Source organism: Halichoeres trimaculatus, unplaced genomic scaffold (genome assembly GCF_033239565.1).
Source record: "Halichoeres trimaculatus isolate MK-OKI-2021-1 unplaced genomic scaffold, fHalTri1.1 fHalTri1_scaffold_20, whole genome shotgun sequence".
NCBI lineage: Eukaryota > Metazoa > Chordata > Actinopteri > Labriformes > Labridae > Halichoeres > Halichoeres trimaculatus.
The window spans coordinates 26,389,357-26,412,285 of NW_027437198.1; the positions used below are offsets into that span (position 1 = coordinate 26,389,357).

Consider the following 22,929-nt stretch of genomic DNA (forward strand, 5'->3'; position numbering starts at 1 on the left):
CAAAAGGGCCTTCGCCATACCTACAGTCAGGCTCGGGTCCGACTGTGACAGATATACCGTAAAGTAAGCGATGAAGCAGCAGTAAGTACTCAAATAAGTGATAAGTTGTAAACAAAATCAACCGGATGAAAAAGATAAAGATTTAAAAAAAAAAAAAAAAAAAACTATATTAAGAGGAAATACAAGGCAAGATTGACTTTGTTTAACAGGTATTACACTTGGTGAAAAATGTTAAACATTATTTCTAATCTGTATTACACAGAGAATTAAACTTAGTATCTTAAGGTTCAAAAATGTTTCACATAATGAACTGTATTAGACAGATATTGCATAATGAGAACAGAAATGAAATTAGACCAATATTGCACTTGGTGATAAATATTGTGTAAATAATTTGTATTAAACAGATAACCCACTTGAATACAGGTATTGTACATTAAAATTTGCATCTTTCCTTGTGGTTACCCATTTTTATCCAAATCCAGCTCCCCAGTATTTAATTTCAACTTAACCCAAACTGCTGCTATTTTGGTCAGCATAATATCTCATGTAAATATTTATTTTAACAGTATTTGTATTTACAACTCTTTGTATTCATTTCATAGACCATAAATTTATATATTTATACTGTCTTCAGTTTTATACATCATCTGACAACACTCGAGAGCCATGCAATGTAATCTCATTCCAAGTGTACTGCTCTGTAATTTGTGACATGACAATAAAAGGAAGACTAAGACTAATAAACAAAAAATAAATTAAAAAAATAATAATAAAAATAAATAATAAAAATAAAATGAATAAATAAATAAACAGAAACATAAAAAGAAATGCTTTATTACGTTTCGTTTTAATCCCTAACCCTTTAAATGTTTGGTTCAGCCCAGACAAAGCTGCTTTAACTCTACAAAGTAAAGGCGTTTCATGTGTCTCTCGATTTTACGTGAGGAACTTGAACGCAGCAGTGCCCCGAGGACCTTCTATCAACCTTTCTGTGAAATGTGTGGAGCGCCCCCTGGAGGAGGAACACGGAGAAACGACTGAACTATTTTCCGTCCGACTGAACTTCAATTTATGACTTTTTACACCATAACGATCGATGTTCCTGCATCTTAGTTATTTTTTTTTTCTGTTTGTTTTTTTCACGCGATGTGTGAAGAAATTGCGCTTGGACGTGTTTTGTGATTTTTATTTGTGACCTCATTTTTTGGTTGTTGTTTTTTTTTTAAAGGGGGGATCCCGTTATTTTTTATTTTTGTTTTTTTTCTAGATTGCTTCATTTATTTATTTAACGCACACGTTTGCCAGAGGGCGATTCGTCCTGCGCATTTAAATGGAAATCTAGCACTCTGGACAGTTGCATCAGTTCCTGTGTGTGCGTGTAAATGGCTGTGCCGTGGCTGCTTCACGCTACTTTAATTCCCGGGACGCAGAATAGTCATAAATCCTCCTCTGCTAGGAAAGGCTGTGATCATAATAAAGACGTCACCCTCCTGCTCGGGTAGGCTCCACCAAGCCAAGTGCGAAGCTATTTGTAAGCTACAACAACAACATCCTCCAGCACCATGCTCATGGATAACGTCGGGATTTCTCCGAGATCCCCTCGCCGTGCGAAGACGATGCCTGCGTCAGATCCATAGTAAAGCCAGCCTTTGATTGCTCCGGATCTCCTTACTATTAAAAAACAACAGACTCGATCGCGTTGCGGGCTCTTGTCGCAACACACAGGACGCCAGCCGTGGATTTGAAGGTATTTAATAACTGCGACACTGGATGTGGAGGCAGTCGTGCACACGCGTCTGCTAGAATAACGTGCTGTCATTGTGGTGCTCAAGTCCTCAAAGTATTCCTCCTTTAAACGGTTACTGTGCAGCTCTGCCTCAGCGGGGCTGCAGCTACAGGACGTATACGCACTTCATAGCTGTGGCTGAAACGTGTGCACGACTCATGGAGCAGAAAAACGCAGCGCAGCAGCTCAACGAGCCCACTTCAGGCTCCGGGCTGATTTCTCATTCTGTTTGCGCTCACACTGGAAAGTTGGTGTTCACTAATGTGGATGTAGGAGGCAGAAAAACAGTACTACGCACTTTTCTGCTCCCCTTCACTCTGCTTTTCTGGAGAGGCACGCCCACTCCAGGAAAAGTGTCTGCACCGTGCAGTGAAATATCCTCAACACTCTCTGTTTGTGCGCACATGGTGAAAGAGGATGTTCAGGTTTGGGGGAACTACATCTTTGATTAAAATGGCTCCTCAGCCTCAGCCTGAGCAGTTTAAAGCGCCACAGTGGAAGGCTTCTTTTTTTTTTTTTTAACATGAAGTGACAGTTTTGTTTTGCTGACGACAGGGGGCGCTCTTTGAAATGCATTTCAATGAGGATGAATGGGGAAGTTTGGTTAGTGTGAGGTGTGAGCAGAGTCTCTGCACAGACTCCTGATGTCATTACAAATTATAGAGACACTGTCAGCACTTTGCTCCAAAACTACCAATTATGAGTGTGTAGGTAACATCTAATAGTGTTATTGTGGATTGTTGTTGTGTAATTACAGGATTAAAATGCTTGATCATGATGCTTGATTTTTGAGGCTTACACTGCAAAAAAATAAAATGTTATCAAGTGTTTTTATCTAATTTAAAGTAAGAAATGTCTTTATATATTTAATTTGTGCAACATTCAACTTAAAAGTTCAGAAAAATGTTTTGTTTTGAGTTATTTTAAGACAAATGAGGTCTGAAGTGTATGGAAGAGGATTAGGGCCACTGGGGAAAAAAAAAATTGTAAAAAAAAAAAAAAAAAAGGAAAACTTTATTATTATTTTTTTTTAAGAGAAAACAAAAATCAGAATTCTGATTATTTTCTCAGATTACTGAGATTACAGTTAGAAAAAAATAAATAAATTTAAAAATAATAATAAAAAATCCTCCTACTTTTCTGACTTGACTATAGCTTAAAAACAAGATTCTGAAAATACTTTAATGATATACTATCTCTTTAAAACAGGAATCAATTTATTTTGGAATTTTCTTTTTTATGTGATACTGTCTTTTACAAACACAAAATATTTACTTTTGATTTTCCTGTTTTTTAAGAGATACTAGCTCATAATAACAGGAAGTAAAGTAAAGAAATCCCTAAAAATCTTTAATAATCACCTTGATAAAGAAACATGTAACATGTTACTGGTAGCATCATTGGAATCAGATTTTTTTTTCCTAAAAAATCCTGTTTTTGTTAGATAGTATCTCATGAAAACAGCATATTCTAAAATAATAAAATTATTATTTTTATGAGATAGTTATGTTGTAAAAACAGGAAGATTTTTTCCAGTGAATGCAATAGGCCAACATAAAAAACATAGTAACAAAAAAAAAATAAAAAAATTTACATATATATATATATATATATATATATATATATATATATATATATATATATATATATATATATATATATATATATATATATATATATAGTTGTATATATATATATATATATATATATATATATATATATATATATATATATATGTGTGTGTGTGTGTGTGTGTGTGTGTTTTCTTTAAGTGGCCCTAAGCCTCTTCAGTAGAATAGCTTGTTAACAATAAAAATAATCTGCCAATGGAGCAAGAAAAAATTGCAAAAAAAAATTCTTGAAACCAGAATAATGTCGTAATACAAGTAACGTTTCTATTTTTCCACTTGTACATTTTTTTTTCATTGTTACAGCAACTCAGACCTCATATATGTCTTTGAATAACTTGAAATCAGACATTGTTCTGGACTGGTCAGGTGAATGTGGCTCATATTGAGTCTAAAAAGACATTTTCTTCTGAAAATAAGACAAAAACACTTGATAAGATTTCAGTTTTTTTCAGTGTAAGCTCAGGAAAATGTTCCCTTTCATTCCCAAAACTCACTAAAATCCACTCAGTTCCATCGAGTTGTTAGCTGTGCTTTTATTAATTTATTTGAGTTATTTTATTGCTATATTCGTTTTATATATGTATTCATATCATGCATTATTGTATTTCAGTTGGGGGATTATTGTGCCAGTTAAAATGTATAATAATAAAAATGTGAATATAATTATTATTATTTGTTTTATTTTTAACATAAATTAACACATATATTGTTTAAAAAAAAGACAAAAAATAATCCACTCCCTTTCCCACTGTGGGAACATCCTGTACTTGGATTAATTTTCACGTCTTATTCCTCTTTTTAAAGAGTCATGGAGGAAACAGCTGCTGCAGCTCCGTCCCCTGGTGGCGCTGCTGCCCCTTCAACCCCGAGACCCGCGCCCCCGTCCTTCGTTCCCTCCCGCAGCCTCCTGGAGTGGAGGCGGAGGGTCAAGTCTGAGTACATGCGCCTTCGCCAGTTAAAGCGCCTTAAAAAAGCCGAAGAGGTCAAGGTAGGTCGGGTTAAATGAAGTCAGGGCTCCATCAGTGGAGTGTGTGTGTGAGTGTGTGTGTGACGTGCTCTGTGCTCCTCTCGTTCGCAGACTTTATTCATGTCCAACAGGCAGAAGATCGAGCAGCAGACAAACCTGCTGAATGAAGAGTGGTCCAGGCTCCGTATCCAGTCCATCCCTCTGTCAGCCTCCAGTGGAGCGCTGGCCAACAAGAAGGTGTGTGTGTGTGAGGTACAGGTGTGTGTTTTTGATGCCCTTAGGAGAGTAAAATAATAGTCACTCAGCATCTTTTACACGCCTTCCAGCTCGGCCTCTGTTCCTCCCCCGGGCTGCTTCGGCGTCCGGTAATCCAACCTGTTTTCACTGTGTGGGTTTGTTTGAAGGAACTTTTCACCTGCCTCAGTGTCCTGTGCTCTGATTGGCTGTCAAACAGACTCTCAGGACCAAAGTGTGTGTATTATGAAGGGCTGATACAGCAGCTGGAAGTGGCCTGAGGTGTTTAGATGTCATATTCCTCCTCTCACATGCCGTCCCTCTGTCAGAATGAGTCGTTGTTTATTTTTACAATCTTTGTTGTGTCGTCTCGTTAGCCTGTTAGCTTGTTTCTGTGTCTCTTACAGATGTGCAGAGTGGAGTTTGGTTTCCCAGGATTCAAAGCTCAAGCCATTGCCATGAGACCGCTGTCCACAGTGGCAGGAATCCCGTTCATGTACTCCTGGTCGCCTCTGCAGCACAACTTCATGGTAGGAAATGAGCCACGACATGTCCGACACTAGTATGTCACTATTTCCATATATGTAGCTAACAGCACTGTTTACATGTTGCCATGACAACGCAAGAAGAGTGATCTGATAACCATAGAAAAAAATGGATGTCATCTGGCTCCAAGTGAGGTCGCCACAAAAACTGCTCCCCCTGGTGGCTGGCTGCATTACAGGTCAAAAAATCCATCTCCCCAGTCATTCCAGATGGGCTGTGGTCAAGTTTTAAAAAATTAATACACCTCGAAGAAAATTTTCCCACATCTGATTGTTGTAGTGATTTGAAGATATCATTTTTTTAATTTTTTTTTTTTAATTTTGTTTTCATTAGTTATACCAGGTTAAAAATGAGGCTTTACATAACGTTTAACGATGATTGACAGCTGTCGTTCTCCTAGGTTTTTTTCAAGGATTGTAAAATACGTCTGGAGGTAGAGTCAAGAAGAGATTAGACTCTTAAAAGAAAAAAAATAATTGTTATTGTTTTCACCCTGTAGCGAATTTGCAACATTTAACCGACCAAGTAGACGCGTTAATGTTAGTCAGCTAGCTACACTGTCAAACGTATGGTGGCCAGAAGATGTCAGTCTTACTGGGAAAGCAACAAAACAAATGCAAAAGCCTCGAGTTTATGTTCACTTTCTGTTGAAAATATTTTTTATATTAAAAAAAAATCACAGTACATGACAATTTCCTTCTTCATCTGCAGCAATATTTTGTATTTTTTACTCATTCAATCAGTGATTGTTTTTTTTACTTTTTGAATCCCATTACACGGAGCTTTCAAGGCAATAAAATATAATGCAAGTTAAATATTGAAAAATTAAGTAACTATTGTTTTTCATGTTAAAATCCAACTTCATTATAAAAGTTTTTATTCTTCCCTAGGTTTTTTTGGCCGGCTACTCCTCCTACAAATAATTGCCAATTTTCACCGATCAAATTGCAAAATGTTCAGAAAGTTCAGGAAAATTGTGCAGGTATCACTCAAATTCCTAATACTCTTAGTTTTTAAAATATTCAACGTTGAAAATCGAATATTAGCCCATTGAAGAGAATGGGAAATGATCTGTCACCATGGAAACCAGACAGTCTCTTCATCTTTCTCCTGCTTGGTTATATTCAAATGCTGAGTGTTGAAATGGGGCTCAGCATTTTAACATCCAGAAATTGCCCCTGGGGAAATCTGTCTGGGTTCATCTCGTGTTCTATCTGTCACGTCTTAAGACACGAGTGGCATCTTCAAATGTTTGTCTTGAGACGTCTTGATGTAAGAAAATGTCTTGAGACACTTTGATGGCTGGGTTTGTAGCAGACGGTGTTTCTGACTTGATGCTTGTTTTCTATCCCAGGTGGAGGACGAGACCTTCCTTCATAACATCCCGTACATGGGCGACGAGGCGCTGGAGCAGGACGAGGCCTTCCTGGAGGAGCTGATCGATAACTACGATGGTGTTCACGGTGACAGAGGTGTGTGCTCACGCTTGGTTTTATCCCTTAACTTTCAACATCGTGTCATGTTCTGACGTGAACTGTGTTGCAGAAGGGGGTTTCATCAGCGACGAAGTCTTCAAGGAGCTGGTGGAGGCCTTGAGCCAGTACTCTGACCACGAAGAGGAGGAAGAAGAGGAAGCAGCGGCGGCGGCGGCTGTAGAGTCGACAGGAAAGAAAGAAGACGAGAGGATGATGAGGAGGAGCTCCGTCGAGGGTTCAGAGGAGACCAAATCTGGCAGCGTGGCATTCATCAGGAGGAAGAGGAGGAGCACGACTGAGGGTGAGTGATCAGCGGCGTGTTTGTGTGCGCGGACATTGTTGTGCGAAAGAACAAGAACAAGGCTCGCACTGTTCTCCTCTCCGCGCTGTACAGCTGCCACAAGGTCGCCCCGCCACAGCAGCGCTGGCACAGGTCGTGTTGACTCTGAGGCTGCTCCTGCATGACTGCTGAGTGTGTGTGTGAGAGTGTGTGTGTGTGAGACCTGTTGGTCCAGGACACTGATATGGTCCAGCTTTAATTACACAACTTGGTGACCTTTTGCTGCAGACTTTATGAGAAACCTGTCTGTATAAATACCAAAATTGAAGCACAAAAAAACATAGCAAGAATTTAAAAAAGTAAAATAAAATTTGAGACAGTTTTGAAATTCAAGAAAATTTTCAAAAAGTAATAAAAAAAACAAATTGATCCGTTTGGAAAAAATAGAAAAATATTTTAACACCCCCCCCCCCCCCTCCCCCCCCCCAAAAAAAAAAAAATGATTTTCTTTAAAAAATCAAAAATATAAATGTATTCAATTTGCAAGAACGGATCTGTATAGAAAGTAAAATTGAAGCACAAAAATAAAACATTGAAACAGTAAAAAAAAAAAATGCAATTTCAAACAGTTTTAAAATTGAAGAAATTGTCAAAAAGTAAGAAAAAAAATAATGGATACATTCAGAAAAGTTTGATCAATATTTTGAATTTTCCAAAAAAAAAAAAATCATTTTCTTTAAAAAATCAAAAATATAAATTCATTAAAGTTGCAAAAACGGATCTGTATGAAAAGTGTGAAACAATAAAAAACATTGCAAGAATGAAAAAAAAAAGAAATTTCAAAAATTTCAAACAGTTTTAAAATTGAAGACAATTTTCAAAAAGTGAAAACAAATACATTGATAAATTTGAAAAAAATTGTAAAATATTTTTCATTTGTAAAAAATAAAAAAATGTATAAATGTAAATGTATAAAATTTGCAAGAACTGATCTGTATGAATAGTGAAATTGAAGCACAAAAAAACATTGCAAGAATTAAAAAAAAATGAAATTTAAAAACTTTTAAACAGTTTAACAACTGAAGAAACTTTTCAAAAAGTAAAAAAAATAAATTTAAACATGTGGAAAAATGTTTAAAAAAAAAATCAATTTGCAAAAAAAAAGTATTTTCTTTAAAAAAAATCAGAAATATCAATGTATAAAATTTGCAAGAAAAAAATTTATCTAAAAATTATTATTAAAAAATCAAAAATATAAATGTTTAAAATTTGCAAGATAAAAAATTAAATTCAAAGATTTGTTAAAAAAAAAAAATCAGCTGATACACACACAAACACAGACACACCACTTCCTGAATAAAAACCACAGAAGCAGACAGAAAACGTCACTGTTTGTTTTTACATCATGGTTTACTCTGAAGCTCGCGGCCTTGAGCTGCAGGTAAACTCCTGAACCGCTGCTCGCGCTGAAAAAGAACACGTTACATAAGCTGTGTTTGTAAATCCTGATCCAGACCTGCTGTGAGGACTAACTGGGTCATGTGCTCACCCGGCTCTGCTCTCTTTGTGTCCTCCTCAGTGCGGGACTCGTCCAGCAGCAGGAAGGTCCCCAGCGACAAGATATTTACAGCCATCGCCTCCATGTTCCCGTACAAGGGCACCACGGAGGAGCTGAAGGAAAAGTAAGAAAAGTGCAGCGAGAGCGAGGATCTCTGCGCACAAAGCCGAACAGGCTGTTGCTTAGTGTTCACCATGGCGACGCCGTGTAATAATGGTGGCCTCCTCTCAGGCTCTGTGACTCAGAGGAGCAGTTTGAACAACCTGAAATGAGCATGCTAACTGTGTGGGGAGCAGGTGATGAATGAGCTCTGAGGTTGCCATGCCCCCCCTCCCTGCAGGTACAAAGACCTCCTGGAGCCCCAAAGCCCGGTGAAGCTGCCCCCTCTGTGCACCCCCAACCTGGATGGACCTTTTGCAAAATCGGTGCAGCGGGAGCAGTGCCTGCACTCCTTCCACACGCTCTTCTGCAGGCGCTGCTTCAAATACGACTGCTTCCTGCACCGTACGGCTTCACTCAGCGTATCATTGTTCCCCTGTGAGGTCAAACTGAGACATAAACATGTTATTTTTTCTCTCTCAAAGCTTTCCACGCTACACCCAACGTTTACAAGAGGAAGAGCAAAGAGATCCGAATGGAGACCGATCCATGTGGGGTGGACTGCTTCCTGCTGCAGGTACGCCACATGACAAAAACTACAATCTGTCTCTGTGCATCTTTAGGTTTAACCTCTGCTCCAATCACGTCTCTGTTCTGAAGAAAGGGGCGAAAGAGTTTGTGGATCAGAACATGTTGAGATCCCAGAGGTCTCGCAGGCGCAGGAAGCAGCAGCGTCCCACCAGCTTCAGCTGTCCTGGACCGTCAGGGTCTGCCGAGGAGGGCAAGGAGGGCGACAGCGACCATGAAACTACCTCCTCTTCAGGTGAGAGCAGGAGTCTGCAAATGTTACTTAAATAAGAAACATTGTACTTCAGCTCAGCTGGATTGAAGTCATTCAGGAGCCACAAAATCTACTTTATCTGCACAATACAGACAAGAAAGTGTTGATTTTTTGTCACATAGTTAAAATCAGGGGAATAGCTATCTAAATAAGAGTTTTTTGATTTATGAAACTGTATGTGAGATGTCAAAAAATTTTGGGATCAAAAACTTTGCAAAATTTAGAAAGAAAAAAAATTATGAAAACTTTGCAAAAATTTCTACAAATTTTAAAATTGAAGGAAACTTGCAAAAAGTAAAAAAAAAATTGCAAAAGTATGAGCAATTTTAGGATTCTAAAAATTGCAAAAAAAATGCCTTTTTTTAGTTAAAAAAAGGTTCATCAATTTGTTAGTTAAAAGTTAGAATTACAAAAGTTAGAATTACAAATAATTTTTTTTTTTTATAAATGCAACTGTATGTGAGATGTCAAAAAATGTTAAAATTACTCAAATTTTGCAGAACTAAAAAAATGCAAAAAATTGTGGAAAAACTAAGAATTTAATATGCAAAAATTTCAAACTTTTTGAAATTAAGGAAAATTTGCAAAAAGTAAAAAATAAATATGCAATAAATTTGCAATAATTTGAAACAATTTTTAAGTTGAAAAAATGCAAAACTAAAAAAGTGTTTTTGCACTGAAACAAAAAATGAAAACAAATCATAAATTTGCTGGAAAATTTAAATTTCAAGTTTAGATTTTTAAAAAAATACTCAAAAATTAAAATGTATAAAATTTAACAAAGAATATTTTATATTCCAAAATTTACAAAAATAAAAAAAAGAAATTTTCAAAAAAAAAAAATGGGATTAAAAAAATTGCAAAAGAATAATAAAAAATGTGTAAGATGTGTTAAAAATAAAAATTTAAATAAATAAATGAAAATTAAAAATATATTTAAAGAATAATTGAATTTTAAACGTATATTGATAATTTCCCTCACCCTAAAATTGTTTTGTTTTTTCAGTTATGTTTTGCCACATTTTTATTGTGTTTTTTTTAATCCAGCACATCAGCAGTTAAATGAATCCATCCACACAGAATTAAAATCAGTATTTTCTTCCAGATTATTCTTTTTGTAGATGTAGTTATCTTCCCAGGGCTGTAAAACTTGAGGTTAGCCACAGGTGCATGGAAAGTTGGTGGGCTGTTGATGTTGTGGGAGGTGAAGTAGAGCAGTGGCAGGCTTTATTGACAGATGGGATGAAGATTTAGTTCAACTAAATGTTAACGCAGGATTTTATTTAGTGTCAGTGTCTTTAATCATTAATACCCTCTCCAAGGAGCCACTGCAAAGGAGTCAAAGAGCTGCAGGTTGCAGACCCCTGGGTTAAACCTGTTACTCCTTTTCTTCATGTTACTCTCACTTGCCAAGTGTTCTGGTTAAAGCTTTAAATCCCGGTAATGACGCTCTGCTGTTAGGCAGACACTCTCTGAGTCACCGCGTGGCTGAGTGGATGCATCATTTACCATAACCTCCTGGAAATCCCTCCCCTCTGAGCGGCTGAGTGCCCTGACGGAGTAAAGTCCTTTAGGAAAGTGAAATCTGGCTGAAGATGAGAGCTTTAAAGTCATATCCTGCTCTCCCTCCGTCCCCCTCCTTCCACCTCCTCTCAGTATCAGGTCTGACTCGCCAAGCTAAATAAAGCAGCCGTTAGCTTTGCATGCTTCAGCCCCAACATAAACACTTTGTTCCCCCTCCGTCTCCTTTCTTTTCTCATCTCTGCTGATATCTTCATGTGGAGAGCAGCAGGAGGGAAATAGGAGCAATCTCCTCCCCCTCCAGCTCCAGGCTTGTTGTTCGTAGCCATCGACGCCTCGCTGGAAGTCTCTGTTTGCTTTTGGAAACTGTTAAAGCTCAGCCGGTGACTCAGCAGAGTCTCTTACACGTGTTGAGATAATGTGGAAAAAAACAGATTGTTAAGCAGATTAATAAAGATACTCGGTGCTGGAGCATGTGGCCACAGCTATGCTGCATTCAGCCTGTTGCCAGGCAACACTCAGCTCTCAGCCTGGAGCTGTGGGTGTAAGAGCATCAGTCCTGAATATCCAAAAAGCTAAATCAAAGCCCGTGGTCCCCTGTGTGTGTGCAGGAGTGTGCGAATGCAAATACCCGAAAATGGGATCCACAAATAGCAGTGTGTGTGTGTGTGTGTGTGTGTGTGTGTGTGTGTGTGTGTGTGTGCATCAGAGTTATTATTAAACCAGCACACCTTGTGTGTTTGTGTGTGCATCAAGAAAAGCGTTTGTGTGTGCAATCAAAGACATGAAACCTCTGCCAAGAGTGACAGTCACTGATGTTTAAGTGTGTGTGTGTGTGTCTGTGTCTGTGTGTGTATGTGTGTGTGTGTGGAAACAGAGGGCAATTCACGGTGCCCGACTCCCACCAAGCAGCATCCCGGGGACGATGACGGGAAGGAGGAGACGTGCTGCGTGGTGGAGTGGAGCGGGGCGGAGGAGTCTCTGTTCAGGGTGCTTCACGGCACGTACTTCAACAACTTCTGCTCCATCGCTCGCCTCATCGGTACAAAGAACTGCAAGGAGGTGAAATGTTCACACACTTCACACTTTCACCCTCAGCAACAGATACTAAATTAGCTGCTTCTGTGAAACATTTCTGGATTTCAAGTGCTGGATGCATCTTTTTACCCTCAACAAAACTGAAAGCTTATAAAGTGTTTTTGTCTTATTTTAAGACAAATTGTCACATTGAGAGAAGAGAGATCTGTGTTTTTCTCTGCTGAAAACAATTTCTATGATTAATTTTGTAGTGATGGTGGACACAGGAGCCTAACTGTCGGACAGAAAAAAGGACAGAAGAGCAGAAGAAAGAGAAACAGGAGAGAGATAGAGCACGAGCTAAAGGCTAAAATGGCTAATCTGTTTGTGCTAATGTTGACTCCAACCCACAGTCAGCAGTTATTCTGCAGTGGTCTGTTCAAACTTATCAATAAAATGAAGAGTGAGGTTACGTTAGCTCTGATTGGTAGATGACTGGCAGGACAGGACCAGGATTCACTAACGTTACACATTACAGACACGTCTAAGAGCACCGGGCTATCAGCTGAGCTAATTATAAACAGCTACTAAACTACTGTACAAACTGACAGTGTTAGCTTGTTGTCACGTTAGCCTACCAGGCTGCCGGTAGCACCAGGCTGCCTAACAACAACGTTTGCTTGATGTCACATTTCAAACCGTAATGCTACCTTACTAAACTGACAAAAACTTTACCTCCCTACCAGAAAATGTACAAAAGATGTCAAAAATGTTGAAATTACTAAAATTTGGCAAATATAAAAAATAGGGGTTGGGTAAGGGTTAGAAAATAGGCAAAACATTTTAAAGAATGTGAAATTTCAAAATATTGCAAAAAATTGACTTTTGTGCAATTAAAAATTGCACAAAATTCACATTTTTCTAATTATCAAAGACAAAAATGAAAAAAAATGCAAACAATTTTAATTTCTAAATTTTAAAATATTTTTTCAAAAATATTTAAGTATACAATTTGTAAGAATGAAAAAAAAAAAAATATATATATATATATATATATATATATATATATATATATATATATATGATTATTATATTATTTTCTTTAAAAGGAATTGGCTAAATTACATTAAAAAAATTTTTTTTTTTCAATCTGTCTCCATTTAATTCCACAACAAACACACACCTTGCTAAAAGTAATTTACGACAGTGTCAAGAGACTCCGGGCCACAAGGTGGCGAGGGTGAGCAATTAAAACAGATCCTCCTTACAGAATCTTTAAGTAAAAACCTTAAAAATGAGGTCTGAATTGCTGTTACAAGAAAAAAATAACCTGCCGATGGAACAAGACAAATTTGCTAGATACTAGAATAATAACTTACTACATGAAACTTTGCTCTTGTTCCATTGACAGATTTTTTTCACTCGTTACATCAATTCAGACCACAGTTTATGTCTGTAAATAACTTGAAACGAGACATTTTTCTGGACTGGTCAGGTGAATGTGGCTCGGACTAAGTCTAAAAAGACATTTTCTACTGAGAATAGGACAAAAACTCTTGATAAGATTTCAGTTTTTTGCAGTGTGACAGGACGGAGCTGGTAGATTTAGTAGAAATGGCGTCTTAGCAGCTGGGAAACAGCCCCACCAATTAAAAACAAAGCAGTCGTTAAACGTCTCATCTGTTTTTACTCGCTGTGTTTACGTTCTTCAACACGCTCACCGATCAGCTCTGACGGAAGTTTCCGGAAACTGTTGATGTTTTGGAATGAATTGAACATTATGTTCAAAGTTGCATCACCAGATTTGCGTCAGTGCGAGTGTGACACATGCATCCCGTGTGTGTAGTTTTATGGCGTGGATAATTGGGTTGAGAATGGCATGTGGCTCCATAAACAGGGATGCTAACCAGATGTAATGTGTCTCATATTCTCGAGGTTGAGCCATCCAGGCTTCCTTACATTATGTCAGCTTCTGGATTGGTTTTTTAACTGAGCATAAAGGACGAGACAGGCCGACAGATCCAGGAGTGTTTTACTGCAGATGAAGCAGCCTCACAGTTCAGATCCAACCCTTGTAGTGCCTCTTGTACCCGGGCCAGTCCAGAGTCTGCTCCTGAGTGTCTGTCCTGGCATCCAGAGCGCCCCGCCCACTGCTTCACTGACTGGAAATGCTGAAACCAGCTGCAGCGTTATGTATGTCTGTGTCCCAGGGAGGAGGCCAAATCTGGGTTTTGGCAGCCTGGAGTGCTTGAGAGTGTGTGTGAGTGTGTGAGTGTGTGTGTGCATGCATGTGTATGTTCCTCCTCAGCTCTACAGTCTGAAAGCAGAGGAGAGAAAGAGAGAAGCAGGATGTTCTGTGGCGTAATCGCTGCAATGTGCTTTTCAGCTCACAGTGCATCACACGACATAATTAGTTTGAGGAGAAAACCTCAGGATGTGCCGGCGATGATGGTGTGATTTGATGTTTTCTGCAGGTGTACGAGTTTGCGGTGAAGGAGGTCCTGATTCATCGCGTTCCTCTGGTGGATGGCGGGATCTCACCGCAGAAGAAGAAAAGGAAGCACAGGCATGAGATCACTTACTCCTTCCTGTTTACGTCTTTAAAAAGCTCGTGAAGCTTCTCTGAGTAGACACAGGTTAAAGCAGGGGTCTGCAACCTTTACTGATACAGGAGACATTTAGCCTCAGCTCACCTGGATTAAAGTCATTCAGGAGCCACAAAATCTAAAGACAAGAAAGTGTACAAATTCTATATAATATTAAAATCTAGTGAATAATTGCCCAAAGGAGAATTCTTTTGAATTTATGAAATGGTCCATGTGATGTCTTAGTTTTTTTTCCTAATTAGTTTGCAAAGGAATTTAAAAAAATTGCAACTTCAAAAATCCAAACAAATTTCAATATTTTTTTTTTCAAAAATTTTTAAAAATTAAAAAAAAAGTTAAAAAAAATAATAATTTAGAAAATTTACTAAGTGATAAAATATATAATATGTAGAGGATACTGTTGTACATGTAATGTCTTAGTTGTTTATCTTTCATTAATTTTGCTGAAATATATTTTAATAAAAATAAAATTTCAAATTTGCAAAAATTGCAACAAGTTTTGAATTTAAAAAAAGTTGCTAAATTCCAGCCACCAAAAAGAATAATTACAAAATTTGCAAAAACTTCACAATCATTTGTTATCCAAACATTTTCAAAAATATCTAACATTTAGAAGTTAAAATTTGTGCAAAAAAAATAATTTAAAAAAATTGCGAAAAATACATTCGAAAATTTGCAAAAAAAAAATAAATGAATAAAAATAAAAACTTTGCAAACATTTTAAGTTTTTGATTTTTTAAAAAATGTAAAATAATTTTTTGGATTTTCAAAAATTTACAACAGTTTTAAAAATTTAGAAGTTAAAATTTGTGCAAAAAAATTAATTTCAAAAATTTGCAAAGAAAAAATTCCAAAATTTGCAAAAAAAAAAAACATTAAAAAAAAACTGCAAACATTTTAAGTTTTTGATTTAAAAAAAAAAGTAAAACAATGTTTTGGATTTTCAAAAATTTACAAGTTTCAGAAATTTCAGTAATGTCCAAAATATTTTTAAGTCTTAAAAAGATTCAAAAACTCGCAGAATTCCAAAAAAAAAAAAAAAAAATTTTCAAAACATGCAAAATTGTGATTTTTTTTACATTTTATTTTATTTGATTTGATTTGATTTATTGTCAGTGTCTTTAACCATCAATACCCTCTTTAAGTAAAATAAAAATCTTTATTTTAATAATATTTTTTTTAAAGCCTCAAGGAGCCACTGCAAATGAGTCAAAGAGCCACAGGTTGCAGACCCCTGGGTTAGAAGAAATCCATCAGTGTAGAGATAACTGATGGTCACAGAGTGAAGAAAGGAAAAAGAAAAGTGCATGAATGGCTCAGTGCAGAATGTGTTTGAAGAGTTAACTCTGTGTTTGTTTGATACGTCAGGTTATGGGCAAAGATTCAGCTAAAGAAAGGTACGTCCATCACAGAATGACTCTCACATAATTGTTACCGCTCTGTGTCCTCTGAAATACAACACAGCTGAATGTGCCACTCAGAGGGCTTTGTCCTCCGTTGCTCCAGATAACTCGTCCAATCAGGTGTACAACTACCAACCATGTGACCACCCCGACCATCCGTGCGACAGCTCCTGCCCGTGTGTGATGACCCAGAATTTCTGCGAGAAGTTTTGTCAGTGTGAAAACGAATGTGAGTGTCACCTTTCTTCTTCCTCCTCTTCACCTGTGCGAGCTCGCCCTGTCTGATTGTTTCTGATAACCACGTTTTCCCTCCGCGCCGCATCAAAGCCTCTCCGCTGAGCCAGAATAGATCAGGTGGGATGTAAATTGATTCTGCAGTCATCCGGCTGCGGTCAGAGGAGAAACTGTCCTCTAGCAGAGACACAGAGAGAGGTGGGTGTGAGTTTATTACAGAGCCGTGAACACAATGAGGCATTGCTGCAGCAGCCATGACCCAGAACTGTGTTTCCTCAAACGGCCACAAGGGGGAGGAAGGTTTCTGTTCTCTGGCCTCTGGAGAGTTTGCAGCAAAGAAAAGGATGAAGAAGGTGAAGTTAACAGTTTGTTACGGATGGAACAAGATGCTTTGCTTCATTTGTTCACACACTGTGGTCCAGTCATTTCTTCCTCCTCCTCCTCCTTTCACCCGACTCCTTCCTCGCCTTTTCCCGTAGCAGAGCGAACCCTCTGCCAAACAGGAAGCAGCATCCAGTTGCACATGTGTGCTCACTAAATAGTTGGAGGGAAATCAAAGAGACGTGACAGGCTCTGTGCCTGATATCCAGCATCGGCTGAAACATCAGGATGAGTCAGACAGCTCAGGCCAAACAAAGCTCGATGATACAGACGCTTTCAAACCCACACAGGCAGATGAAGGGCACGGCAGAGGAGAGGATCTGCCCGCAGCTCTTGTTCTGGACACTTTCTCCCCGAGCTAAGGCTGCATGAAAGATGTTTCAGTAAATCTTGCCTGATCCTTCCAATCATCTGCCCGGGGGTGTTACGTTACACCCTGCAGAATGGTATTTCAGCGGATCTGCCAGCAGGGGTCCCTGACTCATGAGCCTTGAAGCATTTCTCAGCCTCAGAGCTTTTCTGCTGCAACTGCATTTAGAGCTGGAATTATTTATCATCCCTGTGCCCTGCCAGGTCACACAGAGCTTTATTTCTCTGTATCCCTGCATGCACTTTGCTCACCCAGACCAGACGTCTGCAAACTCTACTTTGATAAGAGCTGTTTTACTTCAGCTCACCTGGATCAAAGTCAATCCAGAGCCACAAAATTTAATTATCTTCACAACAAAGACACAAAAGTGTGGAAATTCTATGCTTAATTAAAATCAAGGGAATAACTATCTAAATGAGAAGCTTTTTTAATTGATGAAATTCTACATGGGATGTCAAAAATTTCTGAAATAACTTAAAATTTGCAAAATAAAACAAACAAACAAAATGTTTCATTTAAAAAAAAGAAAAAAATTCAAATAATTGTAAAATTGAGTAATATGTGGAAGAAGTAAAAAAAATAATAAAAATTTGCGAAAATTCTACATGAGATGTAAATTTTTTTTTAAATAACTTAAAATTAAAAAAGAAAAAAAAAACGTTTAAATAAAAAAAATGCAAAAAAATTACAAACAATTGTGAAATTGAGGAATATTTGGAAAAAGAAAAAAAACTGCTAAAATTTGTAACAATTTTGGAGTTTAAAAATTTTTCAAAAATTTTTCTTTTTCTTTTTCTTTTCTTTTTCACATTTTCAAAAAAAAATCCAATAAAATAAATTTCTTGAATTTGCAAAAAAATGAAATTGAAAAAAAATTACATGCATAAAATTTGCAAAAAAAAATTTATAAAATAAAAAAAATCCAGAAAATTTAAAACAATTGTGAAATTGAAGAATATTTAGAAAAATGTTTTGAAAATGCTTTAATTTTAACAATTTGGGGTTTGAAAAATTTGCAAACAATTTTCATTTCTTTTTCATTTTCAACAAAATTCCCCTTAAATTTTCATGAATTTTCAAAGAATGGAATGAATTTTTTTTTTTTTTTTTAAATCTTAATATTTGAAATTTAAAAAAAATAACAACTTTTAAAAAAATGCTAAATTTGTTTAGAAAATGAAATTAATGAAATTAATAGAAATTTTAAATTTTTAAAAGAATACTTTTAATTTGACAACCTAGTATTTTAATTATGTCACTTAACTCATCATTTTTTTGTTGTTTGCTAATGTCTTTCCTCATATTAAGCATGTATATTAATCCGGCACATTGGCAGTTAAATAAATCCATCCACACAGAAATAAAATCTGTATTTTCTTCCAGAAATTCTTTTTTTTTTTCAAAGATTTTGATTTTGATGCATATTTAACTCAACAAAATGTTAACACAGGATTTGATTCAATGCCTTTAATCATCAATACCTTCTGTAATAAAAATTAAGATTCTTTATTTCAGTAATATTTTTTAAAGCCACTGCGAAGGAGTCAAATGGCCGCATGAGGCTCCAGAGTCACAGGTTGAGACCCCTTGACTCAGACACTCAGTGTGTACTTTCTCCTCCTCCAGGCCAGAACCGCTTCCCGGGCTGCAGGTGTAAGACGCAGTGCAACACCAAACAGTGTCCCTGCTACCTGGCTGTGAGGGAGTGTGATCCAGATCTGTGCATGACCTGTGGGGCCGCAGACCACTGGGACAGCAAAGGGGTCTCCTGCAAGAACTGCAGCATCCAGAGAGGCCTGAAGAAGGTAACCAGAGACTGAGGAAGATGAAGATGAAGATGATGATAACGTGTGTGACAGGGAGGTTTAACCTGCATCTCTCTTCTCTCAGCATCTGCTGTTAGCTCCGTCCGACGTGGCGGGATGGGGAACCTTCATCAAGGAGCCGGTCCAGAAGAATGAGTTCATCTCTGAATACTGCGGGGAGGTTCGTCTGCACCGTGTCGTCCAGTTTGTAAAAGCTGCGTTCATAATTTCAGAGATTTATTGACGTTTGTGATTCTTCTCTTTGTGTGCACGAGCAGCTGATCTCTCAGGACGAGGCCGACCGACGTGGGAGAATCTACGACAAATACATGTCCAGCTTCCTCTTCAACCTGAACAATGGCAAGTATTCCCCACTTCCTCCTCAGCGGCGGACAGAGTGACGTTACTGAGGTTTAAGTAATCCTCAATGTGCTCTGTCTCTCAGTAGACTTTGTAGTGGATGCCACGCGAAAAGGGAACAAAATCCGCTTTGCAAATCATTCAGTTAATCCCAACTGCTACGCTAAAGGTGAGTTTATGACGTCAGACTAGAGCACGGGATGAGAGTGTGTGTTTGTGAGTGTGTGTGTGTGAGAGAGCTGGCTCACAGTGTGTGTGTTTGGTGTCGCTGCAGTGGTGATGGTGAACGGAGACCACCGCATCGGGATCTTCGCCAAGCGAGCGATCATGCAGGGGGAGGAGCTCTTCTTTGACTACAGGTAGAGTTTAAAGGAGTGGTTCAATTATCAGCTGATCTGGGTCATGTGACTTTGGAGCAAACCATTGCTGATTTAGAGGGATTTTTTCAATGGGCAACAGACTGATGCAGATTTCTAAGTCACACATAAAGTCAATTATTTTATCTAAATTAATGATTTAAACTATTTTAAACAGTTTTTTCATGTTTTAATGATTATTTTAAACAAATAATGCTTAAGATGATAAACACAAAAATGTATTCTAGCATTAGTTTGAAGAAAAAACTTGACATTTGAAAATTCAGACAGCACAAAAACTGGAAATTCCAACACATGATTTTAATTATTTTCCAAATCTATGATGGTACTTGTTAACTTTCTGTATTTAGTAGAAGTAAAATAGCCAAATGACCTACCGTAAAATCAGTCACTGCTTTAATTTTTTTTGTTTGTTTGTTTGTTTGTTTTTATCTTTATAATTATTATTTTGTTTTGGTTTTTTTTTTTGCATTTTTTTAATTTTATTTTTTTCTATTTTGATTTATTTATTTATTATTATTATTATTATTATTATTGGTTTTTTATTTTTTTTTTTGCATTTTTCAAGATTTTAAGATAGGGTTCATCAAAGCACAGAAAAAGAAAAAATACAGATTTTTTTTTAAGTAATACATTACAACCCAATTAAAAAGGAAAAATTAAAAAAAAATAACATAACATGAAAATAATAATGATAAAATTAATATTAATAAATTGCTCACAATATATTGCAGTACATTTAATTAAATTTAAATATGGGCTCTTTGTGTGTGCTGATTTAACAATGATTATTATGATTAATATAAGCAGAGTCCAAAGGGGTTAATTCATGTTTTTGAGTGGAAAAAATGTTAAAATTATGAAAATAGAAAGTGTTTATGTATATATTTTATATGTACAGGAAGTATTAAGAGGGAGGAGTGAATATGACTTAAGATCCCTGATAAATTGAACATTTCATAGATCAGAAGATTTCTCCATCTTTTCTGGAAGCAGAGCTGGTTTCTGATTTTTATTGTTATTTTTTCCATTTCATTGCTTGAAATTAATATTTAGTAAAATTGATCACTGTACTCCATTAACTTGAAATGTCCTAATTAAAGAATCACTCAAAGACTTCAGTCAGCCTCAGGATGCATCCAAACCCTCCACTTTCTCTCCACAGATACAGCCAGGCCGACGCCCTCAAATACGTGGGGATAGAGAGGGAGGTGGAGATGTCTTAGCAACCTGCTGCTTTCATCCACAACCCGTCCCCCAGCCCCCGTCCCCCGTCCCCCGTCCCCCAGCCCCCTCGGTTCATGCTCCTGCCTCTCACTGCAGCCTCACACCCAGCTGACGGAGCTCTGCGAACAGTCTCCACCCTCTCTGCTGCACTTCCAAAAATAGAAAGTCCCTGCTGTTTGCAGGTGCTCCCGCTCTGTAGACTCAGTGTCAGCTAGCTGCTCCCCCCACACCCCCTGATCCCCAATCCCCTGATCCCCCAATCCCTGATCCTGATCCTGATCCACCCTCACACCTGCAGGACTGTATACACCCAGCTTATAAAACCAATCTATCCAAGGTGGAAATACTATTAACCCATATCGTTTACCCAACAAGAGGATCATAATTTCTTTTTGTTGAAGCAAAGAGGCCACAGTTACCCATCATCCTGTGCTACTCTCACTTCTGTTCCTGTACTCTAAGACTGGCTTTTTGTTTGACCTCTGTATGTAATGCAAGCTTCTACATCGTACCTAATGATGATCAGTGAAATGCATGTGCTGTCTCTTGGATAAACCAACCATTAAACATGTTAGCTTCAGCGTTAGCTTCAGTCAGATGCTGCTCTGTGCAAGTGGCAAAATAAGACGTTTTCTGTGCATTTATAATTCATCGTTGAGCAAAAATAGGCAACCAGACGAGAAGCGACCGACCGACTGACTGAATGTAACACCCGGACGATGGTGAAGAGATCTCATCCTTTTGTCCTTTCACACATTAAACACATTGGTACTCTAAATAACGTACATGCACATGGAATCAGTGACGTGTTTACGCGATCTTAGGATCTTAACGTTGTAAGAGAAATAGTGAATAAGCTACGTAGTCACAGAGTTAACGTCTTCCTTTTCGAATAATCAAAGTGCCAAATGATCCCACACTCAAACAAACACGGAAACAGTGTGGACGTGTCGCATCATTAACAGGCCACTTAAAGGTTATGACAATTTAAAAAAAGCAAAATGATCTGTATTTGACCAAATATTCACGTCCCCCACATGTGAATGTAAAATACCATGAATCATCTCTGCATTGGTTTCTTATTCTGACGTTCATTTGGAAAAACATTTCAGCCCACGTTGAGATCTTTCTCAGTAGAGATGAACAAAATGGAGTTTACTGCTATGTACAGTGTATGCCTATAAAAATAAAAGTTTAACTTTATACATTAAAACCTGCCCACATGTGTGTATGTGTGTGTGTGTTTACAAAACGTCCCACAGCTTCCTTCAAGCGTCTTTTATTGAGGTGACAGTTTGGCTCCGCCTTCATTTACACAGTTATGGTCATTTACAGTGAACATTTTACCAGATAAAACTCAGCATACTCAGAAAAGAAAGTCGAAGTTTCGGTGCGATCACAAACAGCTGTAATGATCGATTCTGGCTCCAGACGGATTCGGTTTGTGGTGCAGAGAAGTCAGACCTCCTCATCGGTGCTTTATGGTTTGGTTTCTTACACGGTGTCAGAGCTGACAGGGTATCTAGACCAGAGTAATCTTCAAATTTTAAAACACACTGCAAAAAAATTAAATCTTATCAAGTGTTTTTGTCTTATTTTGGAAAAAACTGTCTTATTATACTTGGTATAAGCCATGTTCAACTCCAGAAAAATGTCTAATTTCGAGTTATTTCAAGACAAAATTGGGTCTAACTCACTGTAACAAGTTAAAATAAAATTGTTTGTATTTTTTATTTTTTTTATTTTATTTTATTTATATATTTATGTATGTATGTATGTATTTATTTAGTTATTTATTATTAATTTTTGCATTTTTCAAGATTTTAAGACAAGGTTTGTCAAAGCACATAAAAAGAAAAAATACAGATTTTTTTTTAAAGTCATATATTACAACCCAATTAAAAAAAAATAAACATAAAAATAATAATGATGATTTCTTAAAAATAAAATCGGCCAAAATAATAAGAGAAAAGATTATTCTATTACCACATTATTTTGGTTTCAAATTAATCAAAGCACACTGCAAAAAAAGTGAGAACTTATCAAGCGTTTTTGTCTAATCTTAAGTAAAAAATGTCTTCTCCTCCTAAGACCTGGAAGAAAAAAAAGAGCTACATTTTCTGATTTGTCTTGGTTGACATTAGCATGCTGCGCTATTTTTTTTATTTTAATTTTATTAATTTATTTATTTTTAATTTAAATTAGCAT

At 37.1% G+C, this 22,929-nt stretch overlaps 1 protein-coding gene across 2 annotated transcripts; it reads left to right on the forward strand.

The window, feature by feature from the left end:
- The first annotated feature begins 1,238 nt into the window (after positions 1 to 1,238).
- ezh1 (enhancer of zeste 1 polycomb repressive complex 2 subunit) lies at positions 1,239 to 21,934 on the forward strand. 2 transcript variants are annotated; one of them, XM_074696000.1, is made up of 20 exons: positions 1,239 to 1,750; positions 4,225 to 4,408; positions 4,499 to 4,624; positions 5,029 to 5,151; positions 6,522 to 6,639; positions 6,713 to 6,943; positions 8,502 to 8,604; positions 8,821 to 8,984; positions 9,065 to 9,156; positions 9,240 to 9,402; positions 11,819 to 12,003; positions 14,433 to 14,524; positions 15,933 to 15,961; positions 16,071 to 16,196; positions 18,579 to 18,757; positions 18,843 to 18,938; positions 19,036 to 19,117; positions 19,203 to 19,286; positions 19,392 to 19,476; positions 20,660 to 21,934. In XM_074696000.1, the coding sequence occupies exons 2-20, from the start codon at positions 4,229 to 4,231 to the stop codon at positions 20,718 to 20,720; spliced, it is 2,319 nt and encodes a 772-aa protein (XP_074552101.1). In that variant the 5' UTR covers positions 1,239 to 1,750; positions 4,225 to 4,228; the 3' UTR covers positions 20,721 to 21,934. The 2 variants fall into 2 exon arrangements, with proteins under 2 accessions (XP_074552101.1, XP_074552102.1); XM_074696001.1 differs by having other exon boundaries at positions 1,241 to 1,750; positions 19,206 to 19,286.
- The last annotated feature ends 995 nt before the right edge of the window (positions 21,935 to 22,929 follow it).

Coding starts and splice junctions, on each gene's coding strand:
- ezh1 (XM_074696000.1), top strand. CDS start 4,229: ATGGAGGAAACAGCTGCTGCAGCTCCGTCCCCTGGTGGCGCTGCTGCC. Junction 6,640..6,712: donor TGGTGTTCACGGTGACAGAG/GTGTGTGCTCAC, acceptor ACTGTGTTGCAG/AAGGGGGTTTCATCAGCGAC. Junction 18,939..19,035: donor TCTCTGAATACTGCGGGGAG/GTTCGTCTGCAC, acceptor GTGCACGAGCAG/CTGATCTCTCAGGACGAGGC.